At 40.6% G+C, this 26869-nt stretch overlaps 1 protein-coding gene across 1 annotated transcript in view; it reads left to right on the top strand.

The window, feature by feature from the left end:
* DOCK2 (dedicator of cytokinesis 2) overlaps nt 1-24162 on the top strand; it is a 157473-nt gene extending 133311 nt beyond the window's left edge. The window contains exons 37-52 of the mRNA XM_062502407.1: nt 1461-1551; nt 2601-2720; nt 4354-4443; nt 5638-5742; nt 6563-6704; nt 8326-8407; nt 10541-10625; nt 12135-12221; nt 12542-12718; nt 13244-13327; nt 15411-15548; nt 16663-16790; nt 18462-18642; nt 20560-20680; nt 21688-21830; nt 24064-24162. Of these exons, the coding sequence (XP_062358391.1) occupies nt 1461-1551; nt 2601-2720; nt 4354-4443; nt 5638-5742; nt 6563-6704; nt 8326-8407; nt 10541-10625; nt 12135-12221; nt 12542-12718; nt 13244-13327; nt 15411-15548; nt 16663-16790; nt 18462-18642; nt 20560-20680; nt 21688-21830; nt 24064-24135 (1846 nt within the window). The 3' untranslated portion in view covers nt 24136-24162. The remainder of the gene's footprint in view (nt 1-1460; nt 1552-2600; nt 2721-4353; nt 4444-5637; nt 5743-6562; nt 6705-8325; nt 8408-10540; nt 10626-12134; nt 12222-12541; nt 12719-13243; nt 13328-15410; nt 15549-16662; nt 16791-18461; nt 18643-20559; nt 20681-21687; nt 21831-24063) is intronic.
* The last annotated feature ends 2707 nt before the right edge of the window (nt 24163-26869 follow it).

Raw genomic sequence — 26869 nt, 5'->3', positions numbered from 1 at the left:
TCCTGTAGATGGGACATGGCCTCTTGTCTCCAGTGTTAAATCCCTGCAGATGGAACATGGCCTCTTGTCTCCAGTGTTAAATTCCTGTAGATGGGACATGGCCTCTTGTCTCCAGTGTTAAATTCCTGCAGATGGGACATGGCCTCTTGTCTCCAGTGTTAAATCCCTGCAGATGGGACATGGCCTCTTGTCTCCAATGTTAAATTCCTGCAGATGGGACATGGCCTCTTGTCTCCAATGTTAAATTCCTGCAAATGGGACATGGCCTCTTGTCTCCAATGTTAAATCCCTGCAGATGGGACATGGCCTCTTGTCTCCAATGTTAAATTCTTGCAGATGGGACATGGCCTCTTGTCTCCCGTGTTAAATTCCTGCAGATGGGACATGGCCTCTTGTCTCCAGTGTTAAATCCCTGCAGATGGAACATGGCCTCTTGTCTCCAGTGTTAAATCCCTGCAGATGGAACATGGCCTCTTGTCTCCAATGTTAAATTCTTGCAGATGGGACATGGCCTCTTGTCTCCCGTGTTAAATTCCTGCAGATGGGACATGGCCTCTTGTCTCCAATGGCAAATTCCTGTAGATGGGACATGGCCTCTTGCTGTCTCCAAGAGTTCTGTATTTGGGCTGCAGCAGATCTTGCTGCTTCAAAAGCTCCCTGTTTCCTGCTTGTCCTCTCCTGCAAAGTCTGCAGAACAAAGCCCAGAGTCCCAGCTGAAATGAGCTCTGGAGGGGATTCAGAGCTCACTCTGGAGCTGTTGGAAACTTTCTGTTGAGCTGGGAACTGGGAATGGGAGTGTCATGGACTGCCACAGCAAGGTGTTGGATCTCCTGTGTCTCAAAACTCCTGGTGTGAGCTAGAGGAAGGGATGCAATTTTCTTCCTGGCTGCTGTAGATGCTTCTTGAGCCCCATGGTGGAGAGTGACCATGCTGGAAGCAGCAGCGCTGCCATAGGGATCAAGGAGAAAATTTAACTTAGAACAGCTCTTCTGCCCCCAACACCTCCTGGTTGTACAGGGACTGCTTCGCCTTTCTGGGCTGGTATTTTCCACCTTCTGCTTCCTCCTGTTACCTGCTCTGGTTGCATGTGTGTACACGAAGAACATGTTCCTGCAGGTGAGGAGTGCTGCAGGGCAAGGCTGCTGCCCTGAGGAGCCCTCCAGGAATCCTGCTCTCTCCTAGATGTGGGGTGCAGCAATCCCTCCTCTCTGAGGAGCTGACCCCAGCTCACAGCGGGAGGATGGCTCCTTCTCCTCCTTTCCTGCACAACGTTTCACACACAGAAAGGACACAGCAAAGTGTGAACAAATGCCCAGGTCTTCAACCCCCTCCCAGTGCCCTTGAAGGCTCTTTGGGGACCACAGTGTGACATCCACAGTTTCCTGTTATCTGGAACATTTTGACACTCAGTATTGCAGTCATGCCAGTCTCAGTCTAATCTTTGCTCTCTCCTCTATCAGGTATTTGTATAAATTGAGAGATCTTCATTTAGATTGTGAGAATTACACAGAAGCAGCATATACCCTTCTACTCCATACGTGGCTCCTGAAGGTTAGATTTTCTAAACTCAGTATATAATTAAGCTTTTGCAGTTTTCAATTTGATATTCTTAAGTGAATGTCTTAATCTCTGAGTTATTTTCCACAGGGGTATTCAAGTTTCTAGTTAGAAATACTGCAGTAGGTAGTACAAAATTAACGTTAGTTGTTGAAATTGTATTATCAGTATATGATATATTTTCAGTACGCTGAAACTAAATATGGTAGGAAAAAAATCATTTTCCCTTACAGTGAGAACATTGTGTACAAATGTAGTTTTTTTCATTTTGGTAATTTCTTACTATCTTAAACATAACAGTTATGAAAATTAAACATAACTCCAGCTATCACAAGGGGACATTCATTTTTAATTTTCAATAGTATGGATTACATAACCAAGTTATGTTGGCTTTCTTTTGTAGCTGGTAGTTAATTATCTTTCACTATAACTATCATTCATTACCAATGTAATGGACAGTATCAATTAAAATGGTCAGTAAGATAAATTTCCACTGCAAGGGGACATCCAAATTTAAAGGTTCTTCAGGAAAAATCTGATGTTTCTTATGGAATTTACTTTAGTGCAGAATTATATAAATTTGTGCTATTTTTCTTAAACTTCATTTTGATTTTTTATGATCATGCAAATATGAGGTATATTGTCTGTATTGGTATAGACAAATATCATAGTATATGAAATATTTTAATACAAAGGATGTAAATCAAGTCAGCCAAGATGATATTACTGGGGGAAAAAATGGAACTAATTTTCTCACATAGATCTTTATATAAAATTTGTAGGTGGGGCAAAGCTGGGCAGGTATAAAATTTAAAAATATTTTTTACATATTCTGTCTATCTAGTGCTGTTATCACATGAAATACAGCCCTTGTCTGAAGAGGCAGTGAATGCAATCCCTGTGCCTTTCCCAGTTTGTCTGTGGGTGGGTAAAAAAGACTTGGGAAGATTTTGAAGAGCCCAGGGGACCAGACCTCGTGGGTGGGTGGCTTTGATGTGAAACACTGAACTTGAAAATTCTTTTTGATGTGTTCTCACTGTCAGTGGTCAGATGAGCAATGTGCACCCCAAGTCATGTCAACAGAGTTCCAGTGCTCACAGACCTACAGACACCTGAAAGAGAATTTGTATGAAAAGATCATAGAATACTTTGACAAAGGAAAGGTAGGTCTGGAGAGTTCTTCCCCTCCAAATCTCTCTGCTGTGCTATTCTGAATAGTTGTGTTTAATGAATATGTCCTGTATGAAACATTTGTGAGGAAAAGCTTCTTTGAAATGTGGGTCAAGTAAAAATTGTGTCCTGGAGGCTTTATTCCCAGAGCATATCTGTTCCACAGGGAGATGTTCTTTCCATGACCTCATTCACAGAGAAAGAGGGCTAATGTCTCAGCATATCATCACAAGCAGCTCTGTCAGACACCAACAAAATACAACAAAAATGGTGAATCTACTTCCCCTTACAAAGAAGAGTATGGGGTGTGCAGATTCCATTTCTAAACCGCTCAGCCATTATCTCAAAAAAATCCAGATGGTTCAAAATAGACATATTTGTTTCAGAGAGGACTGAGAATTGTATCCTAAACTTAAAAAAGATTGATGCTCAGTACCTCAGTTTAGTTCAATTTAAGAAAAAAAAAAAAAAGTAATAAAATTACCTGTCAGTGCAATGGCATTAGAGCTGAGAATTTTAGAAATAAAGCAAAGGACTAGAAAGCAGGAGGAAACTCTGCAGTGCCAGATAATTAATCCCATGACCCAATACGACCTTTAAGTCATTATGTCTTGTTCAGCCGTAACCAAAGGTATGAAGGGGGAAGGAAATTCATTACTGCTTCTTGCAAAAGAAGCCCTTCCCATAATTCACAAGGTAGAAAGTTTCAGCTTCGACCTCTCAGGTTTGCTGCTGGCATCTGCAGTGACTGCACTGCAGCAGTGGCCACCCACTGTCCCAGGAGAAGCAACCCCCAGAGCTGCTGATCTGCAGCAGCCAGCACTCGGGCTCAGCCCGGGGACCAAGGACTCAGCTCAAGGACCAAGGACCAGGCTCAGCCATACCTGGCCAAAGAGCAGCTGGCAGCACGTGAGAATGGCCTGATGTGTGACTGGCACTGTCCTCTCAGCAGCAGGGGATTCTGCTCTGGGACCCCTTTGTCTCTTCTGCTCTGAACAGGTGAGGACACACAGTTTGAGAAATATGCTCACCTTTGTGAAGGGCCCACAGCAGATGAGAAAAGCAGTCCTGGTGTTCAGTGGTACTCATTGTCACAGGCAGCTGTTGCAAGTGGACATTTAAGACTTGTGGCTGTTTAGCTGATGAGGAGAGCTGTGGACAAGGCTCCCTGTGATCGTGGATGCTGCAGGATATTTTGTTACATGGTTTGTGTTTTAAGGACTGGCAGGTGTCAGTCCTCTCAGAAACTGCTCTGTACCTGGGATATGTTCTGAATGTTATCACCTCAGTGATTTACTCTTTTTTTTTCTTTAATCTGACAGGTTATCTGAAAGGTTTGTATCTGAAAGGTTAAGTGTTTTTTTTTAAAATGTTACTTTAATAATAAAGTAGGTTTACTTATTCCTTCCAATAATTAATCATAAAACACTTTTATTTTTTAACATTAATCTTCTTTCCCTAAGTTTATGATTGCCCTGAGTCTTCCACTCTAAATGTGCAGTTAATAAATGACTGCACTTTAAAGACAGCATAATCAATAAAACTGCAGTTTTATTAAACTCTGATGCATTGAAAACTTGTTTGTTGGTACTGGATTTACTTTCTGAATGTGTGGTTGCATTGCAGATGTGGGAAGAAGCCATATCTTTATGCAAAGAACTTGCAGAGCAATATGAAAAGGAGGTTTTTGACTATGAACTTCTAAGTCAAAACTTGGTAAGATCTTCAAATTATTGCAGTCACAGAAGTTAGTGCTTTTCAGCTGTGAAACAGCAGAGCTGCCTATGATCTTGTGGTCTAAAATGGATTTTTAATTCGTTTCTTGATGAGTTCATCTTTCACTGTACCAATCCAGTGGTAAAGGTTCATAAATAATTGTTGGTTAAAGTTGCATGAACATCTGTTTATTGAGGTATTTTGGAATGTCTGTAGATGGAATAAACATGTTCTTACCTAGGGAAATTTAAAGGCCATGTTTTGAAGCCTCTGTACTGCCCTAGGGTAGAAAGAACAACTGGATGAACTTTTTCCCCTACGTTTTTCTTTCAATTTTAGCAACTTGGATCTTGACAAACCTGAATAATTCTGTCCTAATCAGGACTGTGGAATTATTACAGCACAGGGAATTAGATCTAGGTCCAAATGGTAGAAGGAAAATTTTGAAAGAAAATAAAATATTCAGTTATTTGTTTTCATTAAAATTGAATTAATCCAAAAAAGATCCCACCCCCAACAAACCTTTTTTTCTACTCCCAGTATTTCATGTTTATATGATTTGTAACAAATGTTTAAGGCTCGTTCAATACATATCCCTGAATCTTCCTCAAAAAATCTGTGGGAATCAAAACATTATGTTCTTAAATGGTGCTGAGTATTAAAAAAAAAAGCTTCATTTGCTCTGTTTTTATCATTAATTTAAAGATATTTGTGAGTTTAAGTTGCATTGCTGTGTTCTTACAGACACCTAGATGACACTTGGTATCTTTTGGAAAAACTTGTTCTAGGCCCTTTTCATGGTATGTGCCCTTAATTCGAGGCTACGGTAAAAAGTGGAGTTGATCCCATACCTCAGGAAACATTTGAGGCAGGGAGTTTTTCCCAAATGTATTATTTCAGTAGTGTTATCAGTGGCCAGGGATGACTTTGGTGTTTGCTTTTCTCCTAGGTTAAGGCTAAGCTAAATTCTGAGGTCAAATGTTAAAGCTGAAGCTGTACCCATTTTTTCTGTGTATTATATTTGCATATAAATGTAAACAATGCTTAATGTCCCCCTGCAGCATCCTGTGTACAAATTGGTTATTGCTGTAGCTCATCAGCTGATAGCTGATAGCTCTTGCATGTGTAGTAGAGGTTAAAAATGCATGGATAAAACTCCCAAACATGAGTAATTGCAGCTGGTTTTGCTTTCAGATCCAGCAAGCAAAATTCTATGAAAACATAATGAAAATTCTGAGACCTAAGCCAGACTATTTTGCTGTTGGATATTACGGCCAAGGATTCCCAACATTTCTAAGGGTAAACTTGATTCATGCATTCTTACTTTTTCATCTATTTTGAGTCTCCTTTTGTTTTCCTGTTTTCCTCAAGATTAATGTCCAGATTGCTTTTTTGATTTCTAATGTGCTTTGAGCTGACATGTTCATCCCAACTCTCTTGTGCTGCTCTAAGTTTTTTCCTGAACGGCAACAGCTCCTACTTTAGGACAATTATGTAAGTTTGAACTGATTTTATTCATATATGCTGAATCTACTCTCTTTTCTTCACTTTCCTCTGGTTTTAACTGCCAGGAGGGAAATCCAGACTCCAAGGGGTCTGATTTTTCAAAGAAACCTGATGAACTTGGGTAGTGGTGCACAACTGGATTGCACCGTAATTTTTTTAAATGCCATTGTTTCAATCACAGCAGTGCATGAGTTCAGACCATAAAGAAACCTAAATATTTGATATTTCTTACCACTAAAACCCTCTCTTGCATACAACAATTAATAGGGAGGCTTTCTTCACACTTGGAAATAATGAGAGGCCCTGCTTCCCAAGTTTAAAGGCCAAAGCTGCCTTGAAAGCATTGGGGAAACAGTGAAACAATAGGCTAGTGTTAAACCAGAGTTATTGGTTCTGAATAACAAAATTTTGAGTCCGGAGTCTCTGGAGAGTTAGTGCTGCTTTCCAGCACCTGGTCAAAATGGACTTTGGCTTTAGAGCTGATTAAAACAGAAAACAGAAACACTCATTCCAAAACCTGGACACCGCTGTGGCTTTGTGCCGATTCCCATGAAACTGCAACTGGTACCTCAGCAGCACCCCAGCCCAGGCAGTAACTCCTCATTCCTTGCAGAACAAAGTGTTCATCTACCGTGGCAAGGAGTATGAGAGAAGGGAGGATTTCCAGGCCCAGCTGATGAGCCAGTTTCCCAGTGCTGAGGAGATGAACACGACTGCAGCGCCCGGAGAGGATGTGAAGAACTCTCCTGGTCAGCGTATCCTTGGACACGTGGGAGATGGCAGAGGGAAGGAGGGCTGGGAAACCTTCTTAGCATGAGTTTAGACGAGTGGAACAATGATTTCCTGGAAAGGTTGAAAGGTTACTGACGTGGCAGCTCAGTTTGCAGTTTTGCTTACACGTCCTCCGTGATTTTCCTGGTTTGCTCCTAAGAGAGCTCCTGTTTTTCTGGTAGTTCTAAGGAGTCTGTCTCTTTCATTCATCATAGAAACATTTAGGTTGGAAAAAGCCTTTAAGGTTGAGTCCAACAATAAACCTTGTTCACCCATGCTCCCAAGTGCCACATCTACATTTCTATTAAACCCCTCCAGGCATGGTGACTCAACCACTTCCTTGGGCAGCCTGTGCTAGGGCTTGACAGCCCTTCAGGGAAGAAAAATCATCGTAATTCATACATGGTTTAGCTTTATTTTCTTCAAATGGCAAAAGCAGTGTCACACACTTGAAGAGACACAGTTTAAAGCAGCCAATTTTCTCTTACTTCACATTTATAGCTGTTGTGTCTTAATATTAAATTCATGCATTCTTTCAGCACTGCTCTGACTGGCACCACACTTTGGTATCACCTCCATTTCTTGGCAAGATAAGCATGTCCTAAGTACCTCAGAAATTTTCTTAGGAAAATTAACTTACAAACATTGTTAACCAGCTTTTAGAATGGCCTCAATTTTTCTTGGTTATAGTAACTCTGATTATCTTTTTCTTCTGATTTGAGTCATTACTGACTGAGCAGATATGAGATCACCTCATTGTGACAGACATTTGTTTTTGCATGCTGATTTTCATTTATTAATTTTCAAGGTAATGTAACACTTCACATAGTCTCTTGAGTGTATTCTGGTGGAACTTTCTAGAGGAGAAAGAGAATACTTTCTTTTCACACTGTTGGGACTGAAGTGGGAGTATTACAGGCTTGTCTAAAATAGGACATTAAGCTTGAAATCCAGGCTCTCCCAAGTCTGTCTTGTCTCTCAACTAATTAATTTTTTTGGAGAAAACATGCTTCAGTCCTGAAGGTAGAATTTGCAAGGAGCAGGAGATGGGCACTGCTTCTGCACTTATGCAAAAGGATCTAACCAGAGGGCATGAGTTTCAAACATGCTGAAATGTGTAAGAATGTGATATATTTACTTACAAGTACAGCATTCAGATTTTAAAAACAGCACTTCTCTAGAAAAAGGAAATCTCAAGTAAATGCTCAGTTACAGATTTCAAAACTAAATGTTAACCATCATGACTTTATGCATGCCTAAAGCTAAACAGTGAAACTGTTAACATCAGATGTGGTTGATGTTATTTTTGTAAGTTGCCTGAGCTTAAAAATTAAATGAATGAGTCAGTGTGATAAATTCAGCTGCAGATATTCAAGCTTGAGAAATAATAAAAATATACAGTTCAGAATTAATATGTATTCACTGCTTACTACTGGCAGACTTTTCCTTTTTTGGCCAAGGAAACTCCAGAAATGAAACCCTGAACACCTCATATTTTTCATCAGAAAATGTCTTTTTTTGATTATTATTATTTTTATTTCTCCTTCAGCCTACTGTATGTCATACTAGTAGTTAATAACATGCCCTTAACTTTCACAATTCCAGATATCCAATGTTTTACAGTGCAGCCAGTCCTGGAGGAGCAACCTAGATTCAAAAATAAGGCAGTGCCTGATCAAATCATAAAGTAAGTGAATTTCTGTAGTAGATAGTGTAATGAAAATCAGTCCATATTCCTAAACTGACAACCATTATTTTTTAATTCAGTCATTTGCCAATGATTCTTGGATTTTTTGTTGTCTTAGTTTACTGACTTATGCATTCATAGAATTGGAGAAGAGTTTGTGAGGGAAGGAACCTTCACAGGCTGCCCAGTCCAACCCCCAGGGACATTGCTCAGAGCTCCATCCAATCTGTCCTGGATATTCCCCTGGAATTCCATGAAAGAGCCTGTACCCATCTACCCCTGAAGAAATCACTTGTGGATTCAGGGCAGGGAGGTGGAATCTGTGCTTTGGGTCAAAGTTACTGAGTTTTCAACACAGCTTCTCAGACAAGAGAGAGGGCTCTTGGAGGTGACTGGCAGGGTGAGAGTGATTGAATGTAGGCTCTTGAATGACAAGATCTTGTTTTATCTTGTCTGGTCCAGTGCAGAATACACGGTAGCAAAATGGTTTCTGCTGGTGCTATGGAGTATGGGTTTTGTAAAGGAATAAAGGAAATTAATTGGTCAATGTATTTTGAGAACAGAATGGCCAAGAGCTGCCTCCAAACCAGTTGTGCCCTTAGTCTGCAGCTCTATGGAATCATTACTGAAGTGGCAACTGGCTCAGAGTGGAAAAATAAGAATCACCTCCCTACATACAACAAAGTCAATAAAGCACATCCAAGCACAGGTCTTGTGTGACAGGATTTTAAAATAAGCAAACACAGACCAAAAAAAAAAACCCAACCCAAAAAGCCACAAAAAATTTGTCGTTCTAATTTCAGCTTGATTCATTTTTAAATCAGTAACTGAAAGGTAGATTATAAATGTGGTCCTGTTGGAACCAGATTTCAGCGTAGAGCCAGCCACACTTCAAACTGCTTCAGTTTATGTAGCAAAGTGTTCCACGTAAAGTACAACCTCTGCTCACAGGGGAGATTTTGTAATGGTTTGTCTCAGCTGCAGAATTCAAACAAGCTGCTCATTACATCTGGGCTTAAGGATTTACTTTTATGTGTTTGCTTTATTGGGCATTTCGTTACATTAGGAGATGACAATGCATTTATTCTATCAAAGAGCTTCAAAATATCTGTCCTTTCAGATACAGGGATCTGACTCACTGTGCCAGTATTTTCAGTTACTTTACTGATGAAGAAAAACTTAGCAGTTTGGATCAGAAATCATGGTTTCCTATGAACTAACATATCATGCTTTGCTTAACTCAGATGTTTGGTGTTTCTCCGTTTGTTTTTCTGGCTTTCAAAACATGATTCAATTTTGCTGGAAGAGATTTCTGAATTTATTTTTTTTCCCCACAAAATTAACTTTCACTTAACACGGTCTTAAATTTAATTTGTCTTTAAAACAAGTACTAAAAACTCAAAGGAGAGATTTTTCTGTGGACAGCAAAATACTTGGCCAAAACTCTGCAGCCTCTGTGCTGAAAGCCAAGTGGTTTCTAGTTTAGTGGAAAGATGTGCTCACAATGATAGAGAATGGAACATTAGCTGAATAGGACAGACCAGAAGATGAATTTGCAAAGGGTTTTTTACATTGGTGTACCCCTCTACAAGCACTCACATTGTCTCAAGAGATCATTATTAATGGCTCCAGTTGTTTAATTTGTTGAGTATTGTTCAGCATTGTGAGCAAGATTGTTGGACAAGATTAAACTGCTTTGTCATGTGCCATGTTCCAGTCCAGGTGAAAATACCTGCTCTGCTCAGTTAGTTCTTTTGATTGAAAGAGACCCTTTTCGTAAAGCAGGATAAAACTGGCAAGCAGGGCATGTGCCACAGCAAGATAGGAGAGGGGAAATATCTTCTAGTCCTCCTGTAGATTTGCATTTCATCTGGAAGTTCTGGAATTTTTATACCTGGGAAATACACGCAGTCACAAGTTGAAGTTTAATACTTGTAAAATACTGAGTGTTCACCCTGATTTATAGATAAAGTAGTTGCCTTCTGAGTTTCCAGTAAAGTCCTTTTTTTCTGAGCAGTAAATTTACTTTTAATTAAAAACTCAACTGCTCAAAATGAAATATTTCTCCGTGATAACAAGATCCATTAATTCCTGGTTTCTGTATTTTATAATAGTAATTTTAAAATCTTTCAGCTTTTACAAGTCAAACAACGTGCAGCGGTTCCACTATTCAAGACCAGTCAGAAAAGGATCTGTTGACCCTGAAAATGAATTTGCTGTAAGTAAATTAATGACAAGGTGATGGATGTAGGTCTGGTAACTGTGACTGAATTTTGATCCTAGCTCCTTTCTTAGGCTCAGATTGCTCATTACAGACACTTTAAGATCTGGTTCAAAAAAACCAAATGCAAGACTTCTCTATTTCAGCATTCCCCCTGTGTATTTAATTACACATCACTGTTCCACCTGCAGGTAACCATTATGCAGTTAAACATGTTCAGTATGTTGGTGTTAAGCAGCAACTTTTTCTGGTACAGATTTTCATTAGGAAACAAGGTGACGTATAAGCAAATATAAATTCTTTGCTGCTTGTAGTTTGCAACTCTTCCATCAGCTGCCAGCCTGTCAATGAGATGAGTGTTGTCTGCTTTCATGAGTCCTGTGAAGTCTCAACTCATGAGGGAACTGCCTATGTCATTTTTATTCCCATGCCTAATGGTGGAAATGCTGAGGAATGGCCTTCAGTCTTCAAATATTCTAAGGAATCTACACCACCATAAATTACTTTTCAGTGTTAAGCATAAAAACATGGTGCCTGCACTTTCATTTTACAGGTATCTGGTATTATATGGTTTGTTTTGAAAAGCATCCCATCCAAGCTGTGCTCTTGGCATACTGCTGGGAAAAGCCATACCTTTCCTGAAAGTAGTTTCTGCTAGGTGTGTGCTGATTAGCAGAGTAAACACTTTCATGTAAGAGCTTCCTACCTGCTGTTAAATCAACACTTCAGACACAAACTCTACACTGACATCCCAAAATGTATTGTCAAGACTCAGGATGCACCTTGGCTTCCTTTGCAAACTAGAGAGTTTGGGGCCCTTTTATGAATATACCTTGAAATGGTTTTACAAGAACTAAATTGTTGATGTTTTCATTGCTGAGGACAACAGATAAGATACATGTTTCCTTCAAAAAGGTGGAAAGTGGGACAGCTGCAGTGTCTTCAGTACCTCTGTTATGGTATTTCTCAGTACTGGCAGTTTCAATGAGCTGATGCTGAAGTAAGGAGCAGCAGAGTAAATGAAACAGTGGCTGTTCCAAACTCTTCTAAAATAGATAGAAACAGCCAGTCTTGTTCAGAAAAGAAAAGTGACAGGAACAAAAACAAAGGCAGAAAGCTGGCAAGTTGTTATGGGGCTATTACTGCTTTTAATTATGGAATTACCTTTTGAATGTGGAGGGAGGAAGCATAATCTGGGTAGAGGAGAGACCAAATCATTTAATGACAGCCATTCTGTCTATAATGGCAAAAATAGGACTACAGACTAAAAGATTCAAGAGTAATTTTTCCCTGCTTTGTGCAGGCTTTGTGCCTGAAGATGGCCCAATCTGAAATTAGAAAGATTATTTGTTCAGGTCTCTGTGCTAGATTTAGTTTGCAGTGTCCTTTTATGCAAAAATTTGCATGTTTTCCATCTACATCCGTTTCACTCTGACACCTCGGAAGACAAAAAGATTAAAGTTTCAATCCTGAAGTACCATTTTCTCCTGCTATGTTTTTTAACAGTCTATGTGGATTGAGAGGACATCATTTGTTACAGCCTACAAACTTCCAGGAATCCTGCGCTGGTTTGAGGTGGTCTCCATATCACACGTGAGTATTAACCTGCTCAGGGCCCATCCAGCTTGTAGCTGTTGAATCCTCATGTACAAACCAGTTTGCAAAATTATCAACAAGGCTACAGTTACTTCTTTATATACATACAAAATCATTTTATTTACATTTAATCTTTCTACTGCTCAATACAGGATCAATATATCTTATGCCTGATTTATAGTTTCAGAGTTGAACAAGCCTGTGTGGGTTTGCTGAACTGCAAAACTGTTGTTCATGTACATGAGCTTTATAGAACCAAAAAGACCTGTTTATGTCTTTATGAAGCTTAGAAGTTTCTTGTTCTTGTTTCTCTACAGTGCACAATTAGTCCTTTAGAGAATGCTATTGAGACTATGTCCACGACAAATGAAAAGATTTTGATGATGATTAACCAGTACCAGAACGATGAGAGCCTCCCTATTAATCCACTTTCCATGCTTCTGAATGGAATTGTTGATCCAGCTGTTATGGGTGGCTTTGCTAAATATGAGAAGGTAGGAGCTTTTGAGTCGCTGCAAAGAGCATCCTCAGGTGCATCATTTCATAATCCTTCTACACCTTTTGTTAAAGTGGCAGTGCAGTGGGGATGGGGAATAGGAAAGCCACCATTCCATCAGTTAAGGGATCCTCATACCCTCATTTACTGATCATGTCTGTCTTTGAGAGCAAACCAGAATAACTGAAGTCATCAGGTGATGTAAGTCATGACACTGCAAATCTGTGCCTTTTTAGTTTCACTGTAAACTTAACAAAAAGAAACAATAATTGGGTTTCATAATAAGGGTCCAAAAGTCAGAAGTACTGGATAATGTCCAAATACATCTTTTTGCAAAGTCCACCTCAGTTCCCAACTGATAGAAGGAGGAGTTATCACCAGCAGCATCTGGCTAAGGACCATGCATGTGTCTCTCCTCTTTGATGACCAGTATTCTGATCACCAGCTGGGTTATGTGGATAAATGTTTGATTTCTTTACCTGTCAAAATGATGGACTGTATTTATTAATTTATTTTGTCTAAGGCTTTCTTTACAGAAGAATATATCAGACACCATCCAGAGGATACAGAAAAGCTGAACAGACTCAAAGATCTGATTGCTTGGCAGGTAATTTCTCACTGACAGCCACCACTGAGGCTTTACCAGGGGTTCCTTTGTTCCATTCCTGTCTAGCAGGAGAACACAGCATTGAAGTGATTTTCTCATTTCCACTTTTTTTTTTAACCCCTGAAAGATGTTTTGCAGGACACATCATCTGGAATGGTTTATCAAAAGCCACATATATCAGGCTATATTTATGGCTAAAATTATTTCCAACTTGGGTTGTATTCATGAAGAGAAAACTAAGAGCATGAGAAAAGTCATAATGATTTCATGAATTTCTTGGTTTGACAAATGTCAGAAGCTCTGTTGGGAAACAAGTCTTTCCTAGAGTATTTGGGTTTTGTGGAGGATCTTTTTCTTTTTCTTTCTTTTTCTTTTTCTTTTTCTTTTTCTTTTTCTTTTTCTTTTTCTTTTTCTTTTTCTTTTTCTTTTTCTTTTTCTTTTTCTTTTTCTTTTTCTTTTTCTTTTTCTTTTTCTTTTTCTTTTTCTAATAGAAACATTAATGAAGTGCTTGCTGCTCTCAGGAATTATTTTCATTCTCAGTGACCCTTCAAGATTGTTGCTCTGTGTCTTCTGTGTGGCAAATAGCATGGAAGATTATTAGGAAATACTTTTAAGCTGTATCTCCAGAGGAGAACTGAATATTCTCCTTCTACTGGTAGCACTGAGGTTATTTGGGTTTACTACTTATTATTTTAAATATAGTGTATATATGATAACACAACCAGCCTGCAGAAGGCTTTTATCCTCAAGGAGGAAAGTGCACCTATGGATGGTGGTAGCAGAAAAAAATCTCTATTTCTGCTGAGATTCAAGGGAAAATGGCTCTTTCTGTTGGCCTGAAAATGATAATGGACCAGAAAAAAACATGACCACAGAAATTATCCTTTCTATTTCCATTAACCAGTCCAAAATAGAAATAATTGCTATCAATAGATAGATAGAGGGATGGTAAGAAATAGTGAGAGTTCATCTGGGATTTTACTATCAGAAATGAATGGCTCAAGGTGTTTCTCCTCACATTCCATGTCTCATGTTCCGTACCTACTAAAAACATCCTTGGAAAAATCCAAGGTCAGGTTGGCTCTGAGCAATGTGATGGAACTGAAGATGCCCCTGTCTATGGCAGGTGGTTGGACTGGAAGGCTTTTAAAGGTCCCTTCCAGCCCAAACTATTCAATGATTCTATGATTCTGTCTCTCATTCATAGATGGGGAACAGCAAAAATTTACTATTTATTCTTCTCTCAGCCTAGAAATGAATCTTCCAAATAGTTTTAATGGAATTGTTTCTATTACTATTTCTGTTAGTATTTTCTTGGTATTTTTGGAGTTTCTTCCTGGTTCATTTTGATTCAAACCAGTTTGCTTATTATTTGAGTTGTACCTTTACAGTTTTTCCTGTGCCATTGCCCACCACAGCTCTGCGTGCTGTTTTCTGGCCATCAGAATCACTCAGTGAGTTCAGTGGGATTGACTGACCACAATGTCCATCTGGCACTAGGAAATAAGGGGTCATTTCTACCTATTTCTGCAAATCCCTCTGAGGAGGACAAACAGATCTGTCAGAAACGGATGGGCTTTAATACCATGATTTTGAAAGTTACATTGGAATTGCACTTCCATAAAATATGACCAATACAATTGGTGCACCAATGTTCACAGTATTTAATGAGTCAGAACACAAAAAGGAAGCATGGAATATAAGTGGATTTTACCAAAAATCCCAGATATTAATTCAAAATAGTTAAAAGCTGAAATAAAGCAGTTAGAAAAGGTTAGTGGCAGAAGGGGAGCTAAAAGTATTTTGCACAAATCTGATAACATTAAGATACATGGAAGAGAGAAAAGAGCCTCTGTGAGGCAGCCAACATTTTTCAGAAATTTGCTGGAAAAACCCATTTTCCATGAGCCTTTTCCATTTTGTATTTGCTGCTCCAAGCTGCGATCGATGGGCAAATTCACACGCCAGTCACAGGAAGAGTTTTGCAGTTGATTCCCCAGATTATCTAAGCAGAGCCAGAGAGGTTGTTGGACCCACTTGAAAAGTCTCACCTGTTTTTTTTTTTTCTTTTGTTCCCGCTAAGATACCTTTCCTTGGGGCTGGAATTAAAATTCATGAAAGAAGAGTTTCTGATAATCTTCGTCCTTTCCATGACCGGATGGAGGAATGTTTCATGCACTTGAAAGTTAAAGTGGAAAAACAATATGGAGTCAGAGAATTGGTATTCCTCTCCTTTTAACCTCCACCCCAATCCCTCTTTATTTAACACACTACTTGTTCTAAACAAAAACATGCTGTTTTTTCTTTGCTAATGGGTTTTCTTGTGATCTAAAGGTAGAAGGATCTGAGTTGTATCATCCAAGAGCTGAGTCAGTTCTCTGACACATCAAATATTCCTCATTCTGGAAGATTTTGAGTGTATTTTATTATGACTTGAAATTGCAAGTCTTTTCAGTCTTATTGAAGAAGTAAAAGCAAGTTCATATGTTTGTTCTCTGTAATTTTTCTTAGTGGCTTAGGGCTTTGATCTGCAATTGATGTCTCCCTGTGCCAGCCACTTCCAGCTGTGTTGTGAAGTAAAACCTGTCATGTGTATAATACTATAAACATTAGTTGAGAACGAACTGAAATCACTGGGAATTGAGGGATAACTTCTGAACACAAGATCTCCAGACAATTCTTGAATAAAATAGAAAAAAAATTACGGAATAAAAATAGTTGTGCAGGCTAGCAAGAATGACATTGCCTGGTTTTTGTGATTAAGTACCAGTTACTTTGGAAATTATTTTATATTGTTGCTCTCAGCATTGGTGATTTTATAAGAGGATTTATTTCTTCTGTTATAGGGGGGAAAGTAGCAAGGTTCTAACTTAAATTTTGGGTATGTGTTGTATTATACACCTGTAGGATGAAAATTCAATATATCTATCTGAATATGATTTTTATTTTGCAATAAGAGAGGCTATAATTGTGGTAATTTACTTGAAACTGTGTAATTGCAATAAAAACTGTAATAACAGAAGCTATAATCCACAATCTTGCCTTTTGCTTGAACCCTCAAGCAAGGGTTCAACCTCTGTCTTGGAGACCAGCACTTATAAAACCCAACCCATTTAAAATTTTGCAAAGAATGTACTTTGTGAATTGAGTTTGGGAAGTTTGAAGAGTAAGAATTCATTCAGGCACAGGATAAATCACATTAATTAATGGGAACAGACAATTTCTTCCATGCCAAGTGTTAAACACCTGCACAGCCTGCAAGGCCTGGTGTTTTGAGGGTGAATTGGAGATCCAGGGGTTTTTGACAGGGTGTGTTTCTCTTTTCCATCCTGTAGCCAGAGTTTGATGACAAGAAGGTCGGGCGGCCGAGGTCGATGCTGAAATCCTACCGTCAGTTATCCTTCATCTCCATGAGCTCCATGAATTCAGACTGCAGCACTCCCAAAAAGCCTGCTTCTGAAAGGTTGGTTATAAATGCAAATAAATAGAGTCCCGCTTTTTAAATCAGTTTTATGGGACAAAACAAAAAGATTTTTAAAAAGGAATGAAGACCACCAGCAGCTTTTTCAGACCGTACCAATGTTACTTTTAACTGCAGTTATCGCTTCCTCCAGGCTGAGAAGTACAGTGTTTCAATCTTAATAGACAAAATGTGTCCAACTCTCATTGAAGAAAACAATAAAATGGCATTTAATTTTCAGAAAATAAGTATTTTAAAAATTTAATTACTTCTCAAAAATTTATCAAGATCTGGTGTTTTTTACAAGTTTCTTTATATACAGCTTTTAACTTAATTAGCTGTTTTTTTTTTTGTAAATTGTGAATAGGAAAGGAACAACCTTTACAGACTTGAAAAGGAGGTGGAAGATTTTAGCAAAGTCTGTAATAATGTAAAATGCTTTGCCTAATGTGTTTTAACTGCAACACTGGGAAACAAAAAGGCTTTTAAGTTTGAGAGAACAATTATAGGTATAGCTTTTTCATCCTCAAATTGTTTTGTTCACTTTATAAATTATCTTTCAGGCATACAGAATTTCTTCCCAAACAAGGGAACATATAAAACTGAGCTTATTGAGCAGTGTTTGATTATTTTTTAAACATCTGATCTCCCTTTTTGAGTAGTTCACCTTGAGAAAGTCCAGCAGTGTATGAGCCTAATGCGAAAGGGTTGGTTCTTAAGACACCCCTTGTTGTACTTTGAGATTCCTGAGGCTTCTGCTGCTGCCCTCCAGCTTCCCCTCCAGAAGGGTGGAGCAGACAAACATCTCTTGTGTGCTGCAGTACAACAGGACACCTCTGGCAGAACCACACAAGCCCATTGTAGCAATGGCACCGTGCACCTGCTTTTAGTTCTTAGGATGCTAATTTGTTTTTAGGAGGCACAGGTCAACAGAGTCACCACATTTCTTGATTCATCAATTTTTATGTTGTAACAGAAGTTCAGTCCCATGTTCCAAAGGTTGAGAAGGGAGTAAAACCAGCACCAAAGTAAAGCCAGCACCAATTTAATGGGCTTTGGTTTGTTTGGTTTTTTATGTTTGTTTTGTTTGTTTGTTTGTTTGTTTGTTTGTTTGTTTGTTTGTAATGCGAAGTAGCCCAATTTTTAAACCGTAAAACTTAGAGGAAGAGAAAAGGTGGAAGGGGGGTTAAGCTCTGGGTATGTGCATTATTGTCAAATATGGTGAAATAAATAGGTGATTGCATTTAAAACATGGCAACAGATGGCAACAATCTGCTCCACTTTGATTCTTGTACAAGCAGAATTGTGTGTCTTGCTTCCAGCACCACCATCACCACACATCCACTTGCCATGTGAGCTCTACTCTGTTTAGTTTAGGAGCTCTTAAACTGATGCACAAATCTCTTAACAGGGATTTGAGCTCATTTTAATGTTGTACGTTCTTCACTACATTTTAAAATAGTGTCACACTCCCTGAAGGCATCTTATTTGTATCTCCAGTTGCCAGCTGCTGAAGCACATCAGACACTTTTTGCCAGCAGTTTGCAAGGCTGCCTAGAAGGTAGAAGGAAAGAATGACCTGCATTTATATTTCATGGGGAAATGACATCAGAATACCAGCAGCTTTTAAAATATCACTCAGCAACTTGTACTTTCTTTCCTTTGCTCCTGCAGCTTTGATCTGGAAGCAGTGCTACCAAAGCAAGGAAAAGCAGAATCAGAGGAGACTGCTCCACAAAATAATCCTCATCCTGAAGTCAAGATGAGAAGGTCCAAAAAAAGAACAAAAAGAAGCAGTGTGGTGTTTGCTGATGAGAAGACAGCAGCTGATATTTCTATCTCTGACATGAAATGTGTACGTTACTGATTTAGAGTAGTGTTTTATAATCCATGATAAAGAGGACATTACTCCTTTCCTTAGAAAAAGAATAAAATATCCTAGAGAACTCCAGCTGTCATAAAGGGAAGGATGCAGGATGCAGAGATAATCTGCCCTGCCATGAATGAAACATGCAGGATGCTGTGGAGGAAACAAATCAGTGAGAAAATCAGATCATCTCTCCTGGCTTCTGGTGACAGATAACAGAGCTCTGAGGCTGCAGATTCTGAAGCCTGGTTAGCTCAAACAGGAGCACTGGTTAACTCAAACGGGAGCACTGGTTAACTCAAACGGGAGCACTGGTTAGCTCAAACAGGAGCACTGGTTAACTCAAACAGGAGCACTGGTTAGCTCAAACAGGAGCACTGGTTAGCTCAAACAGGAGCACTGGTTAACTCAAATGGGAGCACTGGTTAGCTCAAACAGGAGCACTGGTTAACTCAAACGGGAGCACTGCTTAGCTCAAACAGGAGCACTGGTTAGCTCAAACAGGAGCACTGGTTAACTCAAATGGGAGCACTGGTTAACTCAAACGGGAGCACTGGTTAGCTCAAACGGGAGCACTGGTTAGCTCAAACAGGAGCACTGGTTAACTCAAATGGGAGCACTGGTTAGCTCAAACGGGAGCACTGGTTAACTCAAACGGGAGCACTGGTTAACTCAAATGGGAGCACTGGTTAACTCAAACAGGAGCACTGGTTAGCTCAAACAGGAGCACTGGTTAGCTCAAACAGGAGCACTGGTTAACTCAAACAGGAGCACTGGTTAGCTCAAATGGGAGCACTGGTTAACTCAAACAGGAGCACTGGTTAACTCAAACGGGAGCACTAGTTAGCTCAAACGGGAGCACTGGTTAACTCAAACAGGAGCACTGTGTGGGGAGGGTTAAACTGCCTTCCTGTGGAGAGGCAATTGACTGTGCTGACATTTCATGGAAGCTCCTTGCAGTCAGGGCTATTTCAAAAGTGATGAGCCCTGTACGTTTTGTACCTTGTTGTGGAACGTGCAGCTGTTAGGAAATTGCAAGATTGCAAACAGAGCTCCTCAAATGGTGCCAGACTGAAGTTTGGAAGTGCTGGCATCTCTCGCTCCATAGATCATAGAGGGCTTTTATTGCACTGCTGGATCATTACAGTGACTTATGTAACTTACACTGGGCCTTTTTATATAGAGAGTTTAATCCTCGGGAGAATTTTATTTTAGTAAATGTCCTCTAGATACACAAGCCCCATCTGAATTAAAAAGCCAGGCAGTAACAGATTGTTGAATTACATGGAGGGAGCATAAATAATTTGATCAAAAAATGTTTGAAGGAATCATCAAAGGTAAAATGAATGAAGTAGAAAGCCAAGAGTTTTTGGGGAAGCACAGAGAAACTCACAGATGATTATGACTGTCTTACACTGCGTGTCCTTATGCAAAAGAGAGATAAAGCACAATCATGCTTTGAGAAGCACTGATATACAAAACCAAGTAACACCTTTGGGTTTTGATGAAATTAGATAACACATACTCCAAACTGTGGGAATCCCACTGTGTATTGAGTTAGAGGATTTTCTTCTGCTTCAAAAGAGCAGCGACAAGGCTTTGCAGCAGCCAAGCTGGGCATGCTAATGCAATACGGAAAAATGTTTTCAAAACTTCATTTTGTTTGCAGATTACACCGTGTTGTCTGATGGTATTATGCCAGAAATAGGGTAGGAATTCAGATTTCAGATCACAGATTACTTCTGTAACTTTTTTTAGAATTAGTTTTTTCTATGTAGAATGAAAACTTTTTGTCTAACTATCAATTATCTGCAAAGTTGTTGCATGTTTTTATATTGTACGTAATATGATACATGAAGCAAAGTCTCAGTGCATCATTAATGTTGGGGCTTTTTTATTTAACAGCTGTCAAGGAAATACGAGTTCATGAGTGACACCAACCTCTCAGAACATGTGGTGGCACCTCAGAAAACTTCTGTCCTCAAGCAGATGAGCACTGTCAGTCGTTCTATGCCAACTATCCCAGGTAAGGTGCTTACGTTAGGGTGAGAATTCTGAACCTTATTAGGATGTTAAGAAAACACCAATGAAGGGTTTGCTTCAAGCAGGGCTGGCAGCTCTCTGCACCCTTGTGAAATCCTCTGGGACTAAGATTATAATTGAAGAGTGTGCTGTGCCTGTGAGGCTGGACTTCTCCAAATGCTTGGTAACACCGTAGTGCCTTGTGCCAAAATGCAAATTCTAAAACTGTCACTCCTGGAGCTCTGAATTTCACTTCCTTGTGCAGTGTGAGCATTCCTGCTGCCTAGAAAGAGGCAAGGTTTATTCAGCTTCCCTGCTCTGTAGGGTCTCAGGAGCAGAAACAAGGGCTCACAGCCAAGGGCAGTGTGTGAAACAGGGACAAATGCTCCGTGCTGTGCTTTAGGGGATGAATATCCCCAAAGGTTGCTCCATAACAGGATTTGAACTTCAGGCTTTTGAAGCCAGAGAGGAATCCCCTTGATTCCCTCACCCTGGGAGGCAGGGGAAGCAAGATAACACAGCTGCCCCAGACAGAGGGGTGGCTGTGTGAAAGAAAAGGGGAAAGTGTGACTAAAGGTGGAGCTCATCTCTAGGCTGGGGCACACAGAGGAAACAGGCCCAGTTTCAGTCTCTTTTACCCCCTTGTTCCATAGGACATCCTGTTTCTTAACCTGCATTTCATCTATCCCTCTTGCTGCCCCTGTCTTTCCAGATGCCTGTAACAGATGTTTAGCACAGCACAACAGATTGCCATGGCCCACTTCTTTGTCATGTGCTTATCTATTTTTAATTCTTTGGCCAGATTGGTTCTTTTTTTCACTCTTCAGTTTCAGTGTAATGAAGTTATTGTTTCCCTATTATTCAATTTTTTGTTCTAAGGTTATAGCTAGATTAAAAATGTTTCAATTTTTTCTAGTCTTTGCAGTAGTTCACAATTTTGAGTTCTACTTTGTCTTACAAAACTCTCCTTTTTGTTTTATTTTGTGTAACCAATATTGTTTCCATTCCAAGGATTAACTCTGTCTGTCAGCACTGTGGCACCCGATGAAACAATTGCCTCACACAGGCTGAGCCACCCAGTGTTTCCTTCCACCTCAGATGGTGACAAGAAAACCTTCAAAAGAAAGAAAGTGAATCAGTTATTCAAAACAATGGTAGGTCCTGTGTGTTTTGGGGGGGGGAAGAAGGGTTACATGTTCAAAAATTCTGTGCTACGAAAATTAAGTATTTTTAAGACAAATAGGTTCATAAGTCAAACTCTGCTTTTTTTTTTTTTTCTTTTCTTGATGATTTTGTCAGAGAGTGGGGTGGAAGCTCAATGTGGAAGCAAAGCTGGCTGTGGCAGCACTTCTAGTAGGAGGGATGCTGGGAAGGAGGGCTGAAAGGATGGAGAGATGCAGGTGTAGAGGGATGGATGGAGAGTGCAGGATGGAGGACTGGAAAGATGCAGGGATGGAAGGATGGAGGGATGGAAGGATGCAGAGTGCAGGGATGGAGGGATAGAGGAATTTAGAGATTCAGGGATGGAGGGCTGGAAGGATGAAGGACTGGAAGGATGCAGGGATGGAAGGATGCAGGGTTGGAGGACTGGGAGGATGCAGGACTGAGTGGATGGAGGACTGGGAGGATGCAGGGATGCAGGAACAGGAGGATACAGGGATGCAGGACTGGGTGGATGCAGGGATGCAGGAACGGGAGGATGCAGGGATGCAGGACTGGGAGGATGCAGGGATGCAGGAACGGGAGGATGCAGGGATGCAGGACTGGGAGGATGCAGGGATGCAGGAACGGGAGGATGCAGGGATGCAGGAACGGGAGGATGCAGGGATGCAGGACTGGGTGGATGCAGGGATGCAGGAACGGGAGGATGCAGGGATGCAGGAACGGGAGGATGCAGGGATGCAGGACTGGGAGGATGCAGGGATGCAGGACTGGGTGGATGCAGGGATGCAGGAACGGGAGGATGCAGGGATGCAGGACTGGGTGGATGCAGGGATGCAGGAACGGGAGGATGCAGGGATGCAGGACTGGGTGGATGCAGGGATGCAGGAACGGGAGGATGCAGGGATGCAGGACTGGGTGGATGCAGGGATGCACCTGCGTGTGCAGCTCCGCTCCCGAACCGCGAGAGGGCGCGGGCGGCTCGCCGAGAGCCGGGAGGGAGGGAGGGAGGGAGGGAAGCGGCGATTCCCGGTGGGATAGGGATGGGGTGGGGATGGGGATGGGGATGGGGATGGGGTAGGGATGGGATGGGGATGGGGATGGGGATGGGGATGGGGATGGGATGGGGATGGGGATGGGGATGGGGATGGGGATGGGGATGGGGATGGGGATGGGATGGGGATGGGGATGGGGATGGGGATGGGGATGGGGATGGGGATGGGGATGGGGATGGGGATGGGGATGGGGATGGGGATGGGGATGGGGATGGGGATGGGGATCGGAGCGGGAGGGAAGGGCGCTTCCCGGCGGGATGGGAGTGCCGGGCTGGGAGCGCGCCGAGCGCGGCACCGCGCGGAGATGCTTGGTGGAGATGAGGAGCACCAGGTGGAAATCGGCTCTCGCTGGAGTCTCACTCCTGCTTAAAGCCGGCTAAATGTTCACAACATTAAAACCGTTTCGTCTAACATAGTATTTTATATATATATATATATCCAGAGCTGCTTTTCGAAAGTAGAATGTGAAGGTTTTCCTACTTTGAAGATAGTGGGAGGGTGACATTTAATGCAGATGTGGGCAGTTATTCTGGAATAATTGTAATATTTTACATGCCAACTTTTCTGAGTCTTCAATGCAAAGGGTTCGTTGTTTTGGTTTATTTTTTCCTAGCTAATAGGTTTCGTTCGTTTTCATTATTTTCTGCAGTGTTTTGGGGTTTTCTTTTTTTTTAAAAAAGACACCTTCAGGGGCCATATAGCAACATTTAGGAAAACCTTCAGTTAAATGTTTTAATAATCACATTTTTTGTGGTAGGAACAAGAATAACCTATCAATGTGAAGTCTGTAGTATTTCACTTACATTCAATTTATCACATACTTTCTCTTGTCAGACCCAGGAGTTACAGCTTTTCAGCACTATCTCATCCACTCAAACTTAAATAGCATATAAAATACAGAGGATAGAATGTTCCTTCTTATATGGCAGAAAAAAGACTAACTACAGCTAAAATTTCAGTGCTTCATACCATGTTTGGAATCATGTGGACAGGTTTAAATACAGATTTAATATTTTGCAGAATAGAGAAATTAATTCAAAACATGCAGGATTTGGCTAATGTATTTTTTCTCTAGTTACATCTTAAAGGCACAAGTAATTAATACACATATTACTGAATCCAGCACAGAAACAACTTTAATATATGAAAATCTGTTTTGGTATTTTTTCAGCGCATTTCCAGAGTTCTGGAAGATGGAAAGCAGTCTGTGGAGCAGCATTTGAAAACTTCAATAGATCTGTGATCAATTCTTACAAGACCGCTTCTCAACTGAAAAGAATTATATCTACACACAAATATTCCATTTTAGAGCACCATCTACTCTAAAGAAAGGCACTGATGGAGAATTTGAACAACACCCCCCATGGGCTCTGATGAGTTACTTGTGATACAGATACAGATACAGGAAAAACATTTGAGGAAAGCACTGAAGGATGTGTCCACTGGGATCTGGAACAGAAACCTCTGGCTGTACAAGTCAAAGGGATCTGAGTGTTTCCTGGGGACAAAGCTTGTTCCTGGGCAGTGACATGTGGTGTAAAGGCCAACAGCAAGGCTCACTGCAAGTCAGGGTCTGTTCTTTCCAAACAGCAGAATTATGGTTTTCTGGAGCTTGTACAGACACCCTCCAGATATCCTTAAACCCTTGCTGGCAGTGTAGCCAAGGCAACAGATGGCTCAGCACAAAATAACCACTGACAATTTACTGTGTGGCTGTAGCTGGATTTACAGCTCTCAGATCCCTCTGCTGCTCCCAGCACACTGCTCTGTATCCTCAATCTTCCCCGGGTGATGTCCGTGGCTGTGACACCATTGCCTGGGTTATTTTCAGAACAGCAGCTATTATATTGAAAACATGCAAAAGTTTATTTACACATGTGATAATCGACCTTATGTCCAGCAGCATGATGAACAAAAGCTCCATTTTCTGCTGTTCAATAAAATGTTACAAATCTGTTTTATTTGCCCTGACCCTTTCTCCCTGACATCTCCAGGTACCACTGTATTGAAGGTAATAGCTTTTTACCGCCAGCTTGTAGAATTCTACAAGCCCAGGTTTTCTGGGTTCAGATTGATTTTTTGTGTCTTCCCAGTTCTGAGATGGAGCTGGCAGGTGATGTCCCACTGGTGTGAAGCTCCACAGCACTGCAGGTCTACTGCTCAGAGTTTTTATAGCCTGTCAGCCCTTTCTCTAAGTGTGTTTTCCACATAGAGGGAGAGGGGGTCTAAAGGTGAATAATTTATTTCCTTCGCTCATCCCTTTATGTTTCAGACACAGATGTAGGTTTATACTAAGTAAATAAAATATGTTCCTGCACAGTGTTGTGGATGACAGGACTGGCCTTGTTGCCATTTCTACAGATTTGGAAAAGACAAAGAGGTCCTTGCTGTGGAGTTCAGTCTGTGAAAAGGCATCTTCAGTTTGTTTAAACCTAAGTTTTTCTATCATTACTTTAACATACAGTGTGAATAAATTTGTTTTATTAATTTAGACTCTTTGCAAGTTGTCAGAGTGAAGCTGTTTTCTACAAGAGTGACCATTTAGTGACCAGAGGTTTGGAATATTTGCCATTGAGAACTAATGCTGCACCTTCACCAGAATAACCCAAGACAGCAAAACAAAATGGGCCCAGTTTTATCACTAACTGCAGTGTTTGGCATGAATTCTCATAGACTTTTGGTTTCATTTTGTTTTCATTTGCTTTCCACAGTAACTTGATAATGCATCTGAAGAGGTACAGAGGAAGAAAAAGGTTTTCCTAGGAAAAAGTCTTCTGTTCAACAGAGAGGGTTATCTGTGAGTGGGAGAAAGTGAAAGGTTGAAGGGTGCACGTTTAACATCTTGTTAACCTGGGGGAAGAGGAGGGAGGGTATCAATGCTGTCCTTCAATATTATCTGCAGGTACCCTGAATATAGCACAAAATAAACAAGTATTTTAGAAGAAAAGGTTTGGTTCTACTGGAAATGAGTAAGAAAAGGACGATTTAGGAACTGATTATTCTTTGTAAAACTACCTGTTAAAGGTTACCTTTTATTAATTGTATCTTGCAGAGATGTCTTCAGGTGAGTGGCATTATAGATTTTTTACCTGTAACTGTTACTATAAATTGTTATTGAAATACTGACTCAAAATAAAGAAGTAGCAAGAACAGAAGTGAAGGAAGTGTCCAGAAACAAATACCAGGAAGGCAAGAGCACAGCGTCCTAAGGAAGTTTGGTGTTGGGTGTTAAGCCAGTGGTTCAAGATCTGTGATTGTGATTTTGCTCAGGTTTTAGTACAGTTTTTGGTGAAGGGTTTAGATTCACATTTAGTTTACTAAATATCAGCGATAATTTTATTAGTTGTCCCAACCACAGATTGTCCTCCTCTTGCCAGCCCAAGCTCCAAGCCTGAGATCATGTCAATCAACTATGAGCAGAAAAGTAAAATTAAGAAAAAGCAGCTGCCAAGAGCAGGCCATTCTTAGAACTGGAATTTTAAGGATGTTTGGACAACAAGCTCCAGCCTTTCACAAAATTCCAGATGCTGTGGGTACTAACATTTAGTCCAAACAAATGAAGGACAGCATGAAGGACAACTGGTGTTCTGGGACAATAAAGTGCCAGTATGGCAGCATCTGTTTAAAAATGTGAGTCAGCATTGATTGCTGCCATTTCTGCCATGAGTTCATGTGTACAGAGGTGGGGAACAAGACCTGTATTTGACATTCTTTGAGGTGAAGCACAGGGGGCAGAAATTTCCTCCAGGACAGGGTCAGGCTTTGGCTGCTGTCGGGAGAATGAGTGCAGCAGGAATGGCTTCAGCTCTCCCTGTGCAGGTCAGGAGCACAGCCACGTTCTCACAGGCTTTTCTGGACCTGTTATTTCCTTTCTCTCTGACATTTCCAGTGGTCTGGCTGGCGACAGTCTGGTTTGCTATCACATGGCACTGAGATAATGATGGGGCTGTGTGATCTGTAATTAATGAGCTGTTTGC

The sequence above is a fragment of the Cinclus cinclus genome, chromosome 14, assembly GCF_963662255.1.
Source record: "Cinclus cinclus chromosome 14, bCinCin1.1, whole genome shotgun sequence".
NCBI classification, from domain to species: domain Eukaryota; kingdom Metazoa; phylum Chordata; class Aves; order Passeriformes; family Cinclidae; genus Cinclus; species Cinclus cinclus.
Note: the sequence above shows the minus strand (reverse complement) of the source record. Positions and strands in the feature narration are given on the sequence as shown.